The 19,187-nt window shown below is 38.2% G+C and overlaps 2 protein-coding genes across 5 annotated transcripts in view; one reads left to right on the forward strand and one right to left on the reverse strand.

The window, feature by feature from the left end:
- usp24 (ubiquitin specific peptidase 24) overlaps positions 1-4,414 on the forward strand; it is an 80,128-nt gene extending 75,714 nt beyond the window's left edge. For all 4 annotated transcript variants that reach the window (XM_079830909.1, XM_079830910.1, XM_079830911.1 and 1 more), the window contains 2 exons: positions 961-1,071; positions 1,201-4,414. In XM_079830909.1, coding sequence (XP_079687035.1) covers positions 961-1,071; positions 1,201-1,263 — 174 coding nt within the window. In that variant the 3' untranslated portion in view covers positions 1,264-4,414. The remainder of the gene's footprint in view (positions 1-960; positions 1,072-1,200) is intronic.
- Positions 4,304-17,517, reverse strand: pcsk9 (proprotein convertase subtilisin/kexin type 9; the record flags this gene model as incomplete). The annotated part of the gene is made up of 12 exons (XM_079830913.1): positions 4,304-7,042; positions 8,182-8,354; positions 8,646-8,808; positions 8,933-9,081; positions 11,602-11,778; positions 12,080-12,263; positions 12,356-12,552; positions 14,159-14,300; positions 14,404-14,537; positions 14,745-14,868; positions 15,024-15,215; positions 17,344-17,517. The coding sequence occupies 12 exons, from the start codon at positions 17,515-17,517 to the stop codon at positions 6,854-6,856; spliced, it is 1,998 nt and encodes a 665-aa protein (XP_079687039.1). The 3' UTR covers positions 4,304-6,853.
- Between the last annotated feature and the right edge of the window lie 1,670 nt (positions 17,518-19,187).

The following is a 19,187-nucleotide window of genomic DNA, read 5'->3' on the forward strand; positions in this document are numbered from 1 at the left end:
TATTCATCAACTAAGCTCAAGCAGGTACACTTGATGTTCACCAATGAGGTTCATTCTCGTGTGTTACACAGCATGTTTGAGCTTCCACAAGAACCAATGGGGTTCATTCTCGTGTTACGCAGCACGTTTGAGCTTCTGCAAGAACCAATGAGGTTCATTCTCGTGTTATGCAGCACGTTTGAGCTTCTGCAAGAACCAATGAGGTTCATTCTCGTGTTATGCAGCACGTTTGAGCTTCTGCAAGAACCAATGAGGTTAATTCTTTTGTGTTAATGAGGTTCATTCTCGTATGTTACGCAGCAGGTTTGAGCTTCTGCAAGAACCAATGAGGTTCATTCTCGTGTTACTTAGCAAGTTTGAGCTTCAAAAAGAACCAATGAGGTTCATTCTCGTGTGTTACGCAGCACGTTTGAGCTTCTGCAAGAACCAACGAGGTTCATTCTCGAGTGTTACGCAGCAAGTTTGAGCTTCAAAAAGAACCAATGAGGTTCATTCTCGTGTGTTACGCAGCACGTTTGAGCTTCCGCAGGAACCAATGAGGTTCATTTTAGAGTAACGCAGCAAGATTGAATTTCCGATAGATCCAGCGAGGTTTGTCAAGCAAGTACGGATGAATAAAAGCGTAAATTCAATCTGTTCATCATATAAAGCAATCGTGTATTTTCAGAAAATGTATACTAAACCACTCGATTCATATGGATACGTTTTACGAACTCGTTTTGAAGCGTCTGGTTGTTGAGTGGACTATAAATGGAGCGACAGAAATCTCTCAGATTTCATTAATTTCAATAACTTCATTTGTGTTCCGAAGATGAATGAAAGTCTTACAAGTTTGGAATGACATGAGGGTGAGTAAATTATGGCAGAATTTTCATTTTAAAATATATCCAAAAAAGCCATTGAGAATCACTGCATTTGACCTGCTCAATGGAGCTCAATTAATGATGGTTTTGTGTTTAGGACACTCTGGCTTATGCCACAGCTTTACTGAACGAGAAGGAGCAGTCCGGCAGCAGCAATGGATCAGACGGCAGCCCGGCCAATGAGAACTCCGACCGAAGCCTCAGACAGGTCTCATTAATTCAGCAGTCCATCATCAATTATATCATAAAACAGTCGGCAGCATTATAATAAAACATTCTTGTGTTTAATGAACAATTATATTTACCGTTTTATCATTTCTCCCTCTCTTTCTCTCAGGGATCCGAATCCCCAATGATGTTGGGTGATTCTCGAAGTGATCTAGAAGACGTGGACCCCTAACGTTTCTCATTGTTTGTGCGCAAGAAAACAACACAAAAAAATGTCCCTCCGACGGAAAGATGCTGTGGCTCTAAACACACAATCAGAAAACTGCATTTGATCTTCTAGGGACTGGAAATAAAGCGACAGAAAGCAGCCAAAGGGCCCGTCGGAGCGCTCGCTCTTCAAGCCGCCTCGTCGGAGACGTGGACAGACGCGAATATCTAGGGTTTTTTTTTTTCTTCTTCTTTTGGTGGTCAAAGCCTGGCTGGAAGAAATTAGAGTTCATGTCTTGCAAGTAATTTAGATGTTTCGTCTGCCTCGATGAGTTCTGTCAGACGAATGGGACTTTAAAAACGGAGGCTTTCATTTCCTTGACGTTTTTACGCAGAACTACTACTACTATGGTGCCAGACGGGGTGTTTTAAAAGAAATCAGTCAGCGTATATTTGCCAATGTAATTAAGTAGATACTATTCATGAGAAATGTAAAGATGTGTTCCATAAGTGTAATTTCAAATGTAAAATAATATTTTTAAGAATCCTTTACTGATTTTCTTTATTTTTTTTTCTGGATCTGTTTGAGAGGTGCCTCAAATCTATTCGAGAGAAAAAAAGAGGAACTTGCCAAGTCTCTGAGAGTCAAATAATCACACCGTTTTTTCCCCCCCTTCTCATTTTTGCTGGTATTTTTAAAATGCACTTTATATTTGAATTCAGTTTGTGACAGATTCATCACGTGGAGACAATTGGACAGACATGTCCCTCGCTGCTCTCTGTCCGTCCTTGACTTTCTGGATAGGAACAGCGTGCAGCAGAAGACACGAGCTGTTTACGCAAGAGCTAGACAGAGAAATATGACGGTGGACATGGGGGACAGACCTCACAGCGGAAGACACATCGCATCAGCAGATGCGTCCTAAGACACATATGCAACAAACGGAGACGCTACTGTCCAATGAACGATTTTTCCTCCTGAAAGACAATGAGTGCTACAATCAGCAGTGGGTCATCTCACTCTTTCTGTTCATCTGTTTTGATGTTGTCTTGTGCCGCTCTGGTATGAAGGTCTAGGACGTGAAGACACTTTTCAGGGTTAATTTTGCCAAATTTGTCCCTTTTTCTTTTGTTGTTGTTCGTTTGCCTGCATTTTTTCCATTCAGTCTGCCTTATGCGATAGAATGACGGGGCGAGGATCGGGCAGAAAGGGGATGAAGGGGGAGGGGAAAGAGTAAGAGGTGGTTAAAGGGATGGGAAGTTGTCACAGAGCAGTAAAGTGCCTTTACTCGTCTCGTCTCCTACACTGCTCGCGTCCTCGTCTTGAGACTAACCAGTGGACACGTCATGCTACACAAATGCCTGAACTCGCTCGACATTACGTTAACAACGCACACACATCCGCTAGGCCGCGCTCATCTCGGAGCGCCATATGAGGACACTGTTGGTGTCCCGTGCGTCATAGCCGCTTGTTTGAGCCGGGCCTGTGATGTCTCTCTTTCAGGGAGTCCGCAGGGTGATTCATCTGCCGTTTGCTGCTCATTTTGTTTTTAGACTTAAACACTTAGCGACGTCGCTTCAATGTTTACAGAGGAAAGACCTCGACACCACCTCACACAAATGTTTGCTGAAAGAGTGAACCGTAGTGCTGCTTTTTACCTCACAGTCACCTGCCCTTTGCTTGGTTTTTCAGAAGCTTTCACATTGATGCTTTTTTTTGACGTGCTTCTTCGCGTGTTTGTACGTTTGAGAGACTCTCTTGAAGGAAAAGAACTGAGTAAACTGGCCGAAGCTGAAACGTGCTGGTCCACCTGTTGAGAAAAAAAAACAACATCTTAAACCAGCCTAAGCGGGTATGCTGGTCTCAGTTGGTTTATGCTGGTCTCCCAGTCTGGCTTAGCCGTGTTCAGGTGGTTTAGTGGCCAAAAGCCATTTAATACCAGCAAACAGACCAGCTTGGTCAGACTGGGAGACCAACAGCTTAGACTTTTTTTTAGACAGGCAAGCCTGCTTAGCTGGTTTTGGGCACTTAAACTCTTGATTGGTCTGGTAAAACCGGCATACCATCTTAAACTGGTTTGGGGGGGGGGGGTAACACGGCCAGCCTGGTTTGCTGGTTTTAGAGTGATTTTGGGAACTTTGACTCGAGAATTATCAGTGTGGGAGACCAGGTAAAACCAGCAAACAACTTAAGGCTGGTTTAAGATTTTTTTTCTCAGCGGGAAAGCCTGATTAGCTGGTTTTGGGTTTTTTTCGAGCACTGGGTGATCAGATAAAACCAGCACACCATCTTGAACTGGTTTAACATGTTTTTTTTTCAACAGGGTCAGCCTGGTTTGCTGGTTTTAGAGTGATTTTGGGCACGTTAACTCAAGATTGTTTAGGCTGGGTGACCAGGTAAACCCAGCAAACCTGTTGAGGCTGGTTTAAACAGTTTTTTTCAGAGGGGTATTGGACTTTTTTGACTCTTTCTCTTGGTGTTATCCTCTAATAGACAGCGAAACACTGCAGCACTCACAACACAACTGCCTTTATACTTTGGCGTAAATGATTCATTGCTCATTCATCGCCGTAGAAGTGATTAGTGTTTGGGTTAAACAGGTTTTAGGACTTTTTTCGAAATGTATCGGGCTGAAGGCACAGGGTTCAGTGACGATTGAGGGGACAATTCATCAGATCAGTGCCTGAACATAAGGCATCTTTCTTATTTCGCATGAATACGCACATTCGCAAAGATATCACACTAATTTCAGCTCAGCTGCCTAAAATGGTTTTCACTAAAGGAGCCCATAAAAACGGAGTTTGTTTATATTCTGTGTACTTGAGTGAACAGGGTGTGATAAAACCATCATCAAATCTGATCCTCCTCCCTCCGATCAACCTTTTTTTAACCTTTCCTACACCTGTAGATGCTGTACCAACCACTCGGCAGATCTGTGACGAGGCTTGCATTTTTAAGCTGGGTGTCAGGACGGGGTTGAAGATGCTTGAGTTTTTAATAACTGGGGATTCTTTGATTCATTTCTGCTGCGAGTGTGTAAAGATGTGTAAAGGAATCTGTTAATGCATGTTAAAACCACATTTTAATTTGTACATCAGAGTTTGACAATGAAATCATTTGATATAAAAAAGGAAAAACTGGAATGCACAACTTTTCACAGATTGTGTGACATTTGTACGTGTCGAGTCTGCAGTTGATTTTAGACCATTACTCATAAAGTTTGTATAAAAGTTATGTAAAAATATACATTTATAAAAAAGAATTATACTCTTATAAACAGGGCACATGCATAATAATAGATAATGCTCTTTCCAAAATAGTAAAAATTGATCTTGTTTAATTCAGAATGTAAATATTAAAGGTGCAATAGGTGATTCTCTCTCTATATATATTTTTTTTTTGTTATGCTGGTTGAAAGTCCCCTAATGGCAATCACTTTTAGGTGGTCTAGATGCATTTTTTATAAATATATATCCTCTGTGGAAGGCGTAGGACCATAGAGACAGAGCGCCACGTGTCATAATCTGAAAACTACACCCACATAGCAGCTTTTAGACATTGTTCTGTTTTTTGTTATAAGTCAGAAATGACAAGGAGGCATTGAATTGTTCCCACCCTCACACCCACCCCCAGCGTGGGCGTGGCCTAAATGCGCTGCGTCTCTATAAAATGGTTGTTCAATCATTGCATTCGGTCCGAATGAAATTATAGAATGTGTTTCCTGTCAGTCAACGTGTTTGCATACCACTGTGCAGCCTGTTCACAAAGACATCATACATCATCAACGCGTTCATGTACGCTGTGCAGACAGTGCGAGAATGGCTTTCCTTCTAAACCGACCACAAGTGGCAAGTGTCTACATTTCAGGTATGACAGTACAGTTCTATGTACTGCTGACTTTGCAGATAATTCAGTGAGATCCAACTGTTGCCGCTATATCCTCCTGGGACCCAGAAAAAAAAAGTGTCTTGAATTTAGTATTTTTTCATGTCATTACATTGTTTAGAGCATAAGAAACAAATGGGGAAAAAAAACCTTTTTGAAATATTATATTTTATTCCATATGTTATGATATGTCCTCTGTAGTTGACACCAGGACTCAGTTGTTTAAAAAATAAAATGACATGAAATTGCATGTATAGGCAAAAACAATGGGTTTATTTTTAATTCACCAATCAATTTTAAGGTTTCAGGTTTTTTTTTAAACAAGCTTTGTTTAAAGATGATTCTGAACTATGTTATGAAAGATATAATGAAATGCATTGAGATACCATTTTACTTTATGAAATATGTGGGTAAAATGGCCATACTTGGATTTTCCCATTCAATACAATGTATCTATACACTGCATCTAATTTGCATATTAATGTGTTCTTGGTGCAACATGTAATGAAAAATAATTTTAATAATGGGAGTAATAATTAGCAACATTTTCATAATAATATCTAATATTTCATAGGAATATTGATATGTAATTTAATTCCCTATTAACTTATGTGTCCAAAATGCCTGATAAACATGATTTAAATCCTGGCGTCCACTACAGTGGACATTTATGAAATCAATGCCGTTTTGTAACAGAAAGTCATATTTTGATTAGAAACCCCATAACATTTTCCTGAGATGTTGATTTAAAACTAAACAATTTGAAAATTAATATGATTTAAATTATAATAAAAAAATATTATCCTATTTCCATAAGAGTGCTAAACATTAATGTCAGCCGTTTTTAAAGACCAATAAGTTGTTGTTCTGGTGAAACCTCCAAACATTTGGTATCTCTGCAAAGCCCCGAATGTGCTCTTTACAGGACATCCAGACTGTGACATGTATGATGTCAGAGAAATTCACTAAAATTTAATGTCCACTACAGTGGACAAAAGTCTATTTGTGGGTCCCAGGAGGATATCCGGAAATTGCATATGAATAAAGCTGAAATCCAGTGCATTCTTTAATTTGTCAACAAGTCAACTTCTGAACTGAAGTCATTTCACGATCACATACTTATGCATGCAAGCAAACACTTGATTCTCCCCTCACTGTAAAGTTTTCTCACTGGTGAATGACTCTGGTCGTCTCGCTACTGATCTGTGCATGTTCATGTGTTTTCGGAGGAGGAGTGGCTTTGGACAGCAATTTGCAGGGATGGTGGGATCATATGCTTTCAATGCTAGAAGGCTCATGTTGGCATCTCCCAGATCACCTATTGCACCTTTACTACACTGTGTTATCGATTATTATTATCGGTTAGCAATATTGGAGGAGGTTTGTCAATTTATCAGTATTGGTCCATATTGTAAATATATCGGCCAATATCATTGCGTTCTTCATTTTTACATTTAGATTTCCCATCATCTAAGGCTCCCTGTTCCGAATGTGTTCCTTATTTAAGATGCATAAATGTGTTTTGCAGTTTAAAGGGCTATTTTAAAATGTTTTAGCGTGTAGATTGGTTATGGTTATATCCAGTTACAATGCTCTTCTCCATCGTGTAATATTCCGTAGTGGCGGAATTTAACTCGCTTGTGTCACGCCTCCAACTATTCTATGTGTTATTGCAGTTATGTCCTTGGTTACGTGTTTAGATAAGGGAGGAAAGAGGAACACGCAGTCTTCAGTGGTCCTGTGGCTGGTGGGACGGGCGGTGCCTGCAGCAGGTGGCGATGGCGGCAGCTCCTTTATCTCCTCCAGATGTACGAACTACGCAGGTGTTTCCCAAAGCAAATGCCCCTCGAGACGGAGAACCACGTGAAAGAGCCTGACAGCCTGTCAGTGTCCAGGAGTCCTCACATGAAACTTCCACCTAAAAGAAATAATGCAGGTTAGTTCTGTTTAGGTACAGGTTCCGTAATATTAGGGAATTTTCTGCAAAATATCAATAGTGTAGCAAAGTATGAAGCCACGCTCTCATAGAAGTCACTTTCAAAAGAAATCCAAATGAATCGAGTGGTTTGAGCCAAGTCCTCTAAAGAGACATGATCGCTTTATAAGATGAACTGATTTAATGTTGGCTTTTAGTTAGACAAACACTGATCGGAGAACGTGCATTAGAGCACTTAACTATGGTAAACCGAAGCTCAAGCATTTATGAAAAAAAATATCTTCATTTGTGTTCCGGAACATGAATGAAAGTCTTATGGGTTTGAAACGACATGAGGGTGAATAATTTTCCTTTTTGGGTGAACTTAAGGCCTGTTCACACGGGACGATTTTCGCACGCGTTTATCGCCGACGTTTAACGCCTCGGGACTAAACAATGGGCGCCAATGTGAGTGTTCACAACGACGCGCAAAACGCCAGGCGTAAAAGCGTCATTTTAAAAAAAACGCCTCGGGTTCGTTTTTTTATTTTGACGCGGCGCGTAAAAAACTGTCCGACCAATGAGATCGGCGCTTTTGTTCACGTGCCTGGAGCTGCTGAAGTAACAGTAAAACACGACTTGGTGGCGCTCGAGCACAAAACGGTCTTGCCGAGCACACATTGATACGACGAAGAAGTAGTAAGTAGACAAAGAAGAAGATGAACTGCTAATACTGCTTGCCAGTTAGCAAAAAGTGTGTGAATGGTTTTGTCCATATAAATAATATGTCTATGGTTTTGGCAAGCACGTAAATACTGTCTCTCTTCTCCTTCTGTGTGACAAGCGAGTGTCAGAGGCTTAAAGTGCCGCAGCACCATCTTGTGTACCGGGAGCGCATCGACTGAATGTGCACGTTCACTCGGCGCAGCGCCAGTGAAAATCGCTTGGGTGTGAACACTCAAGACGCGCCGAAAAACGGCACGAAAAACGCTGGCGATAAGCGCGCGCGATATTCATCCCGGTGTGTACAGGCCTTAACCCTTTAAGTCAATGAATCCACAGTTGTACAACAGATTCAGGAGTTAAACTGCCACTTGTATGAATGTTAGAAGCCGTGCATTTGTTTTGTGAGAGTAAGTCACCTGCTCGCTGTGACCTGTGGGGTCGTGTTCCTTCAGCTGACACTCCAGAGAGGACGTGTGGCAGCAGGAGGCATATGACGTTACACCCCTTTTAGCAGGACATGCCCTGCGGCTGCCATGTAGAGGTCGATCGGAGTCTGATACGTCTCCAGATGAAGAGGAAGAACTGCAGCCTGAATAGAAACGTGTTGTCATTAGGATAAGAACTCTATTCTGACAGCAGAAACTTTACTCATAATTTCAAAACAAATGCATGAGATTAGAGATTAGATCTCTCAAAAAAAGCCCAATAAAAAATTCACATGAATAAAAAAGGTCTTGAAATGTCCATATGTAAGATCATTTTATTCATATTATTAACCGTATTTTTACACTTTAACTTCCACTGACCCAGAACATTCCATTAATGAATCATAATTTCTTGAATTTATGAAAAACGCTGCAGTGCAAAAACCATCTGTCACCTGTCAGCTGGTGGTCTGGGGGACATTCTGCATCCGCACCTCTCTCGGGACTCTCTATCATCTGGCACTGAGCTTTATGGCCTGTACAACAGCGCGCTACGGCGTACACACCTTGCCCCCCGTTCCCATTGACAGCAACACACTCTTTCTGCCCATCTCTCACCTGTCAGAAAGTAAATTACTAAACATTACTTTACTCACTCTCTTGTGTAGAGCAGTGACTTGCATCAGGTTGACGGTTTAAACTATTTTTTGAGGACACTGAACAAACTTTCTCTGATAATGACCTCCAGTCTTTCTCCAGCTCCCGCGCCGTTATGTGAGAAACTGGAGCAGCTCAGCATCTCTTCACCGTTGCGACAGCGGGCCAAAACTGTGGCGAAACCTGAAGCGCCTGACCTCTCAGACCAAACCGTTCTACAGAGCAGATCCTCTCCTGTGAGAAAACACACATGTAGTGGCAACTACGTCAAAAATACACAACAAACAGCATTTAAAGCCACCAACGACTGCAGTTTTTTTTTTAAGTCGACATGTATGTGATCGAAAGTCGATGTCGACTAGTCGTTGATGACATCATTAATGAACAAATAAGCCTGAAACTTGAGCTGAGACTTGAACACGGGTCGCCTTGTGTACCGCATATGACACAGCGCTGCCATGAGGCTATTGCTCCTACATAATAGCTTATTTTTATCAGTTGTCGTTATATTTCTCAGATTTCTGCTCGTTCTAAATCAGATTCAGATAAAGTTCCTGTAAAGATTACGTTTATATGAATGCATTAGTGAGAGCATGATTGCGTGTGGATTAAATCTACCTGGCAGCGATAGTGAAGCTGTGGGTTTTAGTTACTAAGAAATATATGTTAGAACTTTTCAGTTTCTAAGCTATTTTATAGATAAATCACAGGACAGTGTTGACAATACATTTCTGCGCTACTGAATGATTCTGTGCACGCGATCTGCATGTGATGTGTGAGCTACTGTCTGTAAGTGTGTACGTTGCAATGCGGCGATTAACTTGCATGTACAATAAGCTGTTTAAAATGTGCATTCAGCCGATCAATTCTGAGCATCCAGATGGTGTAATCAAACATATCTAGTGGAGGACTCACAGAGTATGCATTTATTTGTCATTTAACTGTTGGAAATGGAGCTAGTCTATAGTCTTAAACTGGTCTACCTGCAAAAGCATCTACCTAAACCAGCCTAAACCAGCCAGTAACAGACTACCAAAAATGGTTTAATACCATTTTGGAAGTTAAACTGCTCCAAATTGTTCCAGGGAAGAATAAAATGGAATAAATTAACCAATTTTATGTACAGTATGTTACATGAGGAATGTCACTAATAAACACACAATTCATATGTTAATAAACCAGTAAAACAAAACAATAAATATGGTTAGTATTATTAATATTATATTATATTATATTATATTTATTATATTATATTATATTATATTATATTATATTATATTATATTATATTATATTATATTATATTATATTATATTATATTATATTATATTATATTATATTATTATATTAATGTATGTATTATATTATATTTATTATATTATTCCGTGCAGTATAATAAATATAATATTAAAAAAACATTACATGATGAATGTCACAATAAACACACAATTAATATGTCAATAAACCAGTAAAACAAAACAATAAATAAGGTTAGTATTATTCATATTATATTATATTATAATTATTATATTATTCAGTGCAGTTTAATAAATATAATATTACATAAAACTTTACATGATGAATGTCACTAATAAACACACAATTAATATTTTAATAAACCAGTAAAACAAAACGATAAATAAGGTTAGTATTATTAATATTATATTATATTATATTATATTATATTATATTATATTATATTATATTATATTATATTATATTATATTATATTATATTAATTATATTATATTATATTATATTATATTATATTATATTATATTATATTATATTATATGTATTATATTATTCCGTGCAGTATAATAAATATAATATTAAAAAAACATTACATGATGAATGTCACTAATAAACACACAATTAATATGTTAATAAACCAGTAAAACAAAACAATAAATAAGGTTAGTATTATTAATATTATATTATATTATTATATGTATTTTATTATTCCGTGCAGTATAATACAAATAATATATAAAAAACGTTACATGATGAATGTCACTAATAAACACACAATTATTATGTTAATAAATCAGTAAAACAAAACAATAAATAAGGTTAGTATTATTAATATTATATTATATTAATGATATTTATTATATTATTCAGTGCAGTATAATAAATATAATATTAAAAAAACGTTACATGATGAATATCATCACTAATAAAACACACAATATGTTAATAAATCAGTAAAACAAAACAATAAATAAGGTTAGTATTATTAATATTATATTATATTATAATTATTATATTATTCAGTGCAGTATAATAAATATAATATTAAAAAAACGTTACAAAATGAATATAACTAATAAAACACACAATATGTTAATAAACCAGTAAAACAAAACAATAAATAAGGTTAGTATTATTAATATTATATTATATTATAATTATTATATTATTCAGTGCATTAAAATAAATATAATATTACATAAAACATTACATGATGAATTTCACTAATAAACACACAAATAATATGTTAATAAACCAGTAAAGCAAAACAATAAATAAGGTTAGTATTATTAATATATTATATTAATTTTATATTTTATATTTTATATTTTATTAAATAATTTCATTGCAGTATGCTAATTATAGAATTAAATTATTAAAGGTTCATATAAAAAATGTATTGCAATCTGTTAATTATAGTATTAAAATAATCATCATACGTTAGACTAATATCAGTCCATATTATTACTGTTGTGTTGAAGCTTTTCTCGTGAACTCTGACCTGTGAGTGTGGAGGCAGGGTCGGGCAGGGCGACCACCATGTTGGGTGTAGTGAGGCGGCTGTCCTGTGGCAGAGAGTCTGGGTTAATGACCTGTTTGACTGAATGATAGAGGAGCTGTTGCAGAAGCTCAGCAGAGCTGGAGTTTGGACTCAGATTCAGGAGCACCGCCGCTACACCTGAAAACACACACGGACCACAGCTGGTTATATGGACAGACTGATAAAACATGCACTAATAAATTGTATGCATTAGCATGTTTTTTTTTTTTTTTTTTTAAGTTTTTTTTTTATTATGATAGGACAGTAGGTAGACAGGAAACGAAGTGGGAGAGAGAGAGAGGGGGACGGGATCGGGAAAGGTCCACGAGCCGGGACTCGAACTCGGGTCGCCCGAGGCGCAACAGCGCTATATGTCAGCGCACTGCCCACGAGGCTATTGGTGCCGACTGCATTAGCTTGTATGTGTGTGTGCGCTAACCAGCGACATGTGCCGCTGCCTGTGACGTTCCGCTCTTGGTAGTGAAGCAGGTAGAGCAATCACTGGATGCGCTGATGATGTCATCGCCGGGTGCGAACACATCCACGCAGCGGCCCACATTGGTGCCTGTCTTCCCAGTGCTCAACGGCTGGTCAGCGAAATTAACAGCCCCTACTGTTATCACCTGCAGCAGGGGAACAAATGATGTCAAACCGATTATGTTGACAAGCAAATGCATTTCTGAAGGATTCAACCCATTGTAATCTCAAGTGGTACCTCAGGCTCTGAAGCTGGTGAGTACAGACAAGCATCATCGTTGTAGTTACCAGCTGCAGCAATAAGCACTGCGCCAGATTCAACCATTTTCCTGCAGGCAGCGTTGAGGGTGCGACTGAATCCCCCTACAAATGGCAGCAGTAGGATCACAGGTCTGATAGGCTGAGACATCAGAGATGACTGGATGTACTCCAGACCTGCAACAGAGTTCAAATATAATTTCATCTCATATAATATTTATGATTTTTTTTGTTTTCCTGCCAAAGCTCCTAAAAGTGTTTATTATTTAAAAATAAATATTTTTTTCATTATTATTTTTCCTTTTATTTACTAATATATAATTTGTATTTATTTATTTTTATTTATGCCTTATGTTTACCTGCCAAAGCACCTGACACACACACATACATATTATATATATATATATATAATATTAATAGTATTATTTATTTTTATTTAATCGATTAATCACATCTAACATAAAGTATATATTTTTTATATATTTACACAGATCAGGCATAACATTATGGCGTGAAGTGAATAACACTGATTATCTCTTCATCACGGCACCTGTTAGTGGGTGGGATATATTAGGCAGCAAGTGAACATTTTGTCCTCAAAGTTGATGTGATAGAAGCAGGAAAAATGGGCAAGTGTAAGGATTTGAGCAAGTTTGACAAGGGCCAAATTGTGATTGCTAGACAACTGGGTCAGAGCATCTCCAAAACTGCAGCTCTTGTGGGGTGTTCCCGGTCTGCAGTGGTCAGTATCTATCAAAAGTGGTCCAAGGAAGGAACAGTGGTGAACCAGCGACAGGGTCATGGCCGGCCAAGACTCATTGATGCACGTGTAGAGCAAAGGCTGGCCAGTGTGGTCTGATCAAACAGACGAGCTACTGTAGCTCAAATTGCTCAAGAAGTTAACGCTGGTTCTGATAGAAAGGTGTCTGAATACACAGTACATCGCAGTTTGTTGTGTATGGGGCTGCATAGCCGCAGACCAGTCAGGGTGCCCATGCTGACCCCTGTCCTCCGCCAAAAGCACCAACAGTGGGCTTGTGAGCATCAGAACTGGACCACGGAGCAATGGAAGAAGGTGGCCTGGTCTGATGAATCATGTTTTCTTTTACATCACGTGGATGGCCGGGTGCGTGTGCGTCGCTTACCTGGGGAACACATGGCACCAGGATGCACTATGGGAAGAAGGCAAGCCGGCGGAGGCCATGTGATGCTTTGGGCAATGTTCTGCTGGGAAACCTTGGGTCCTGCCATCCATTTGGATGTTACTTTGACACGTACAACCTACCTAAGCATTGTTGCAGACCATGTACACCCTTTCATGTAAACGGTATTCCCTGGTGGCTATGGCCTCTTTCAGCAGGATAATGCACCCTGCCACAAAGCAAAAATGGTTCAGGAATGGTTTAAGGAAAACAACGATTTTGAGGAGTTGACTTGGCCTCCAAATTCCCCAGATCTCAATCCAATCGACCATCTGTGGGATGTGCTGAACAAACAAGTCCGATCCATGGAGGCCCCACCACGCAACTTACAGGGCTTAAAGGATCTGCTGCTAACATCTTGGAGCCAGATACCACAGTACACCTTCAGGGGTCTGGTGGAGTCAATGCCACGACGGGTCAGGGCTGTTTTGGCAGCAAAAGTGGAACCACACAATATTAGGTATGATCAGATAATTCATGTTATGCCTGATCGGTGTATATATATATATACACATATTATATAAAAGAAACTTATGTTATATACCATGAATCAATTTATTTTATTTTATGCTTTGGTTTACCTGACAAAGCTCCTGACACGGTACCCTTGCCTTGGCAGTTCAATACTCGGACACTGTTTACACTGGCACCTCGAGCTACACCCGAGTCCCGTCCACTGACCACTCCTGCTATGTGCGTGCCATGACTGTCACACTGACTAGCCTGTGGGCATAAGACCGTAGAAAGGGATGGACATATGCTTCTCATTAGCACTTACACTAAAAACTGTTCAGTTGTTATAAAACATTTAATAACATTTACCAACCTGTCTGTGAACTCTGACCCCGTCCTCCTCTGGCACACTATTGAAGTCCGTCACCATCACTCTGTCCTCAACCTCACGATGAGTCACCTGAACGCTTGTGTCTAAAAGATACACTCCCACCTTTGCACCGTCATCTACATACACACAAGCATGGCGGTTCAACGGATAAAGAACCATAAATGGCAAAATACTTGAACAAGGATTGAAGATTCAAGATTAAACATTTTATTACCATAAAAAGCAGTGCAGAAGGCAAATCTGCCACTTCAGGATATCAGAATATCATTTTAGAAGTTACATTAAAGAGTTTGGGAAAGTGTAGAGAGGAGACTTAAACTCACTGAGTGGTGAGTATTTTCCAGGCTCATGTTTGCTCTGAAGGATGCGCTGCAGATTCCATGGGATGCTCTGGGCAAAGATGGAGGAATCCTCTTCGATGTATTCCACATGGGGCAGCTTTACTGCCTGCCAAAAACACAAGCGATGGAATGAAAAAGACTGAATTATTTTAATTCCATTTCAAGTTTTCTCTTTTTTCAGTCCATAATACTGTTCAAACATTCCTAGGTATAAAATACTTATACTGAGAGCATTATTGTGTAACAGTGTCTATAAATTACCATGTGAAGAACATCGCTGCTCATTTTCACCAGAAACCCGTGGAAGGCTCCAGAATAAGTCTGCAGTATTTCGATCAGGTATCCGCGTTTTGCGGCTTTTGCGCGGAGTCGGCGCACGGTGCGCTCCACCTGGTTCACGTGCGTTCCGTTCCGCATCACCACTATATACTGACCCGGCATACGCCACGCGTCCTGTGTGTAAAACATGCAGAGTATGTGATTCACAGTGCTTTTGTAGCCTCCTCATTCCACACGTACAAAACATTCATTTTAGACATTCTTGGCTTATGGCAACAGTGATGTTGTTGTCAGGACAACTTGTGAGTGTTTGTACACAACTAATAAAACATAAGACCCTATTCCTCAGCTGGGATCGTGCAGAGCCTCTGAAGCCCTTTGAAACCGCATTGATTTGGACCTTCAACATTTTGGTTGCCATTGTCTATTATGTGAAGAAAAATCCTGGAATGTTTTCCTCAAAAACTATTTCTTTTCGACTGAAGAAAAAAAGACACGAACATCTTGGATGAGATGGGGGTGAGTAAATTATCAGGACATTTTCAATTTAAAGTGAACTAATCCTTTAAGTTTTGACGCAATTCGACCTGAGGTTCGAATCCGCCTTTTGTCCCACTCGCTCTACTTCCTTTTCCTATCACATATCAGATCGGAAAGGTGTTTATTTTCAATAAAAATGAAGAAAATATTCGAAAAGTGGAAATAAAGTGTCTAACGTGCGTTGTAACCGTTGCTCATGTATTGTATGTGGACCGGTTGTAGCTGCAGTTTTGGGCTATGTTGACAGTGACGCTGACTGGGCACGTTTGTGACACCTAGGTTTGTGTTCTACGATTTATTTTTTCAATAGGATCAAAGAAAATAAGATTGAAATGACCTGAATATTTAGTCCGTCCATTATTTTACCTGAAGCATTGCCGTAATTTGCGGGTGGGACATATATGCCCCCACCACTGCACAATCTCCAACACCCCATTGCCCCCAAATTTTTCTTAATTTAATTAGTTACTTCTGATGTAATTGCATTGAATACTGTATAGACTATACAACAATTCTGTATAAAACAGGATTTAACATCAAAATGTAATGTTAAAATGTATGTTTTAATGTAACCTTCTCCCTTTACATGCTTTGGTAAGATCAGGAATAATTTATGCAATTATATATTGTTTATTAGTTTCATGTCTATCTTTGTATTATTCAACTGGTCAAGGTTGATATGAGATTTTAGAAAGTAATTAGTAATAAGTAATCCAATTCTTTTTTTAGAGAGAGAGTAATTAGTACACTGTTGGAGATGTAATTAGTAGCTAGTAATGAATTACTTTTTTAGAGTAACTTACCTAATACCGTGTGTTTATTAGGGGTGTAACAATACCCTCATGTCACGATTTGATACATATCACAATACTAAACTCACGATACGATATTATTGCGATACTCAAAGATATGGTAAAAGGTTAGCAAAAATGTACTGTTGATTAAAATGCTACATTTGGTATGACATTGGGGGTGGAAATTAATAGGCTGACTCGGTGCTGGTAACCCAATGCACAGGACAATGGTGAAACCAGAATAAAATTATTCATGATTCTGAAGCTGAAAATACAGAATTATTTTAGACAAATATACTTGCACTTTGTCACTGACTAGATATATTTAAAATAATTTAGGCCACTTTTTACTGGTAACATCAGACATTTGGCATTATCAGGACTCAAAAATAATCCCCCATTGCATTATTAAACATTATATTCAACATTTTGTATAGTAGTTTAATGTAATACTGGCACTAAAACTCTGTAAACGTGATTTATTTTCTCACACATTTTCATTTTGGGTGAACTATACACAATACATATTGTTGCATTTTTGTATTGTGATATATTGTGACAATATATTGTTACACCCCTATTTGTTTTACCTTGGAAATTTGTAATTTTACATTATTCAAATATTGCATTATTTCTTATTTCATTTGATACAACTATTAAATAAAATCTGCATCCTGTAGACATAGTAAAAGCACTTTGCTTGATTTAAAAGAAAACACACTTTTCATATAATAATTTCCTTTACTTTCTTAAAAAGAACCATTTCATGTGATTAAAAGCCTAGAACACAGAAGACACAACTTAATTATTGAGTTTTGCTATTTAATATGCAACACTTATCCCCTAAGCATTAATACAAATAAAAATAAATGTTAATTCAGGAAAAATACTGTTTTTAAAATGAATATCAGGTAATAAGCCCATACAGTTATTAGTTTGTTAGATCATTTAGCAGGTAGTAGGCCTACCTTAGTGCACCTGTAAAACTGGGCGGATGGCCTGTTCTCTGCTTCAGGCTGGGTGTCATCCTGCAGAATAAGAGACAGGATCATCTCTTCATCCTCAGTGTAGTCTTCACTCTCAACTATAGTCACAAGACCCAGCAGAAAACTCAGGCAGCACACCGTCACGAGGCTTCTCATTCTGTGGACACTTGTTGTGCTTTTAGGTGAAGAATATAAAACAAGTAGTTCAAGTGATATTGCTCAAAATTCTCTTTTTTGGATTGTTGTTCGTCATGTGGTAAGGCAGACGTGTGAAGCAGAGAGATTTAGAGCTGCAGTGTATCCTCATGTCATTTAACATCTCTCTGACGGACTGAATGCAGTGAGGTGGGGCGTGCTGCTGACGTTTCTCTGTCCTTATATCGAACGATGTGCGGTAATAAATACAGCAGAAGAGGAGTCAGATTACAGTCCACCCACACACATATTATATGCTTACTATTACTATTCCTTCACAGACTTGTGAATGTGAAAAAAATGAAAGTGTCAATGAATGATTTAGAGGTGGCTACAAACTGCCTAACAAAGCGAACTGGCTTAAGCAAATTAGTGACATTTTATGTTTTTTTTTATTTTGTTTTTTTTTAACTAGGCAAGAAGAAGACGCACGTCTTACTGTTTTTACACAGAAGAACATAAGCTCACATGTCACCTGCGCGCGTCCGTGAGAGTCAAAAAGTTGCACGTGTCGGATGCTGCACTTTGACCAAATACAGATTCATGTCGTCCTCTGTTGGCCAGATACTGGTATTGTTGAAGAGATAAAAGAGTCGTAATCGAATGAAACGTGCAAAACACTATACAATCCATAATGTGAAAGCAGCCTTTTTTCTGGCAGTGTTGACCTCTGTTGAGTTTAGGGAAAAAACAGTTTGTGAGAAAACGGAACAGTTGCACCTAAAATGGCTAGGCCTACCGCTGACATGCTGATCCTAAAATAGCCAGGCCTGGTTTTTTCTTTTCTTCCAGTTGTGTTGCCTGTTTGTTGCATAGCCTACTCAATAATTATAATGAGACCGGTGTGAAAAAATGGAAAAATATAACTGGCTGTCAAACTTTTACTGAAGTTTTGCATAGGCCTGTCTTATGGGAAGCAAAGTTCCCCAGAAATGTAAACATTCCGAAACACATTCTGCAGATCTTAAACAGAACAATAACGAGTTTTCGTAAACTTGTATATACCAAATATTTCTGTCCTATACGCTTTAATGAATAGTTCATATTTTAATTTTCGTGCTTTGTCGTATTGTTGATAAAAATCAATAGGCTATTGAAAAAAAATCTAAACGTCCTATTTGTTTACCTGGATATCTGTAAAATACATTGGTAAAACTTTACAATACGGCACTAATATCATTTATGCTTAATTAATGCACATATAATCATGAGTTGTATGACTTATGAAGAACTAAACCATTTATTAATGATTACTGCATCAGCAACTTAGATTCTATATGATTAATAGATTAAGTAATCATTAATTTTTTATTAGTTAAATGTGTCATATTGTATTAATTCCCTAATAACATATTATATTAACTAATAATGTAAATTCATGTTTACCACAATGGGTCAAAGCCATGCATTTCAACTTGTCTGCTTTAATTAATCATTAGCTTATGATTTGCAAAGGTATGTTATGACTTTACTTGTTGAGGCACATGACTATGCACATGACATAAACTAATTCAAAATTAATTCAAAAGCCATAACCACAATGACATATTACTTAACAATTAGGTAATATTCATGTGCCTCAACAAGTAAAGTCATAACATGATACCTTTGCAATCGTTAGCTAATTTGAT

This window comes from Gobio gobio (genome assembly GCF_949357685.1).
Source record: "Gobio gobio genome assembly, chromosome: 12".
Taxonomy (NCBI): Eukaryota; Metazoa; Chordata; class Actinopteri; order Cypriniformes; family Gobionidae; genus Gobio; species Gobio gobio.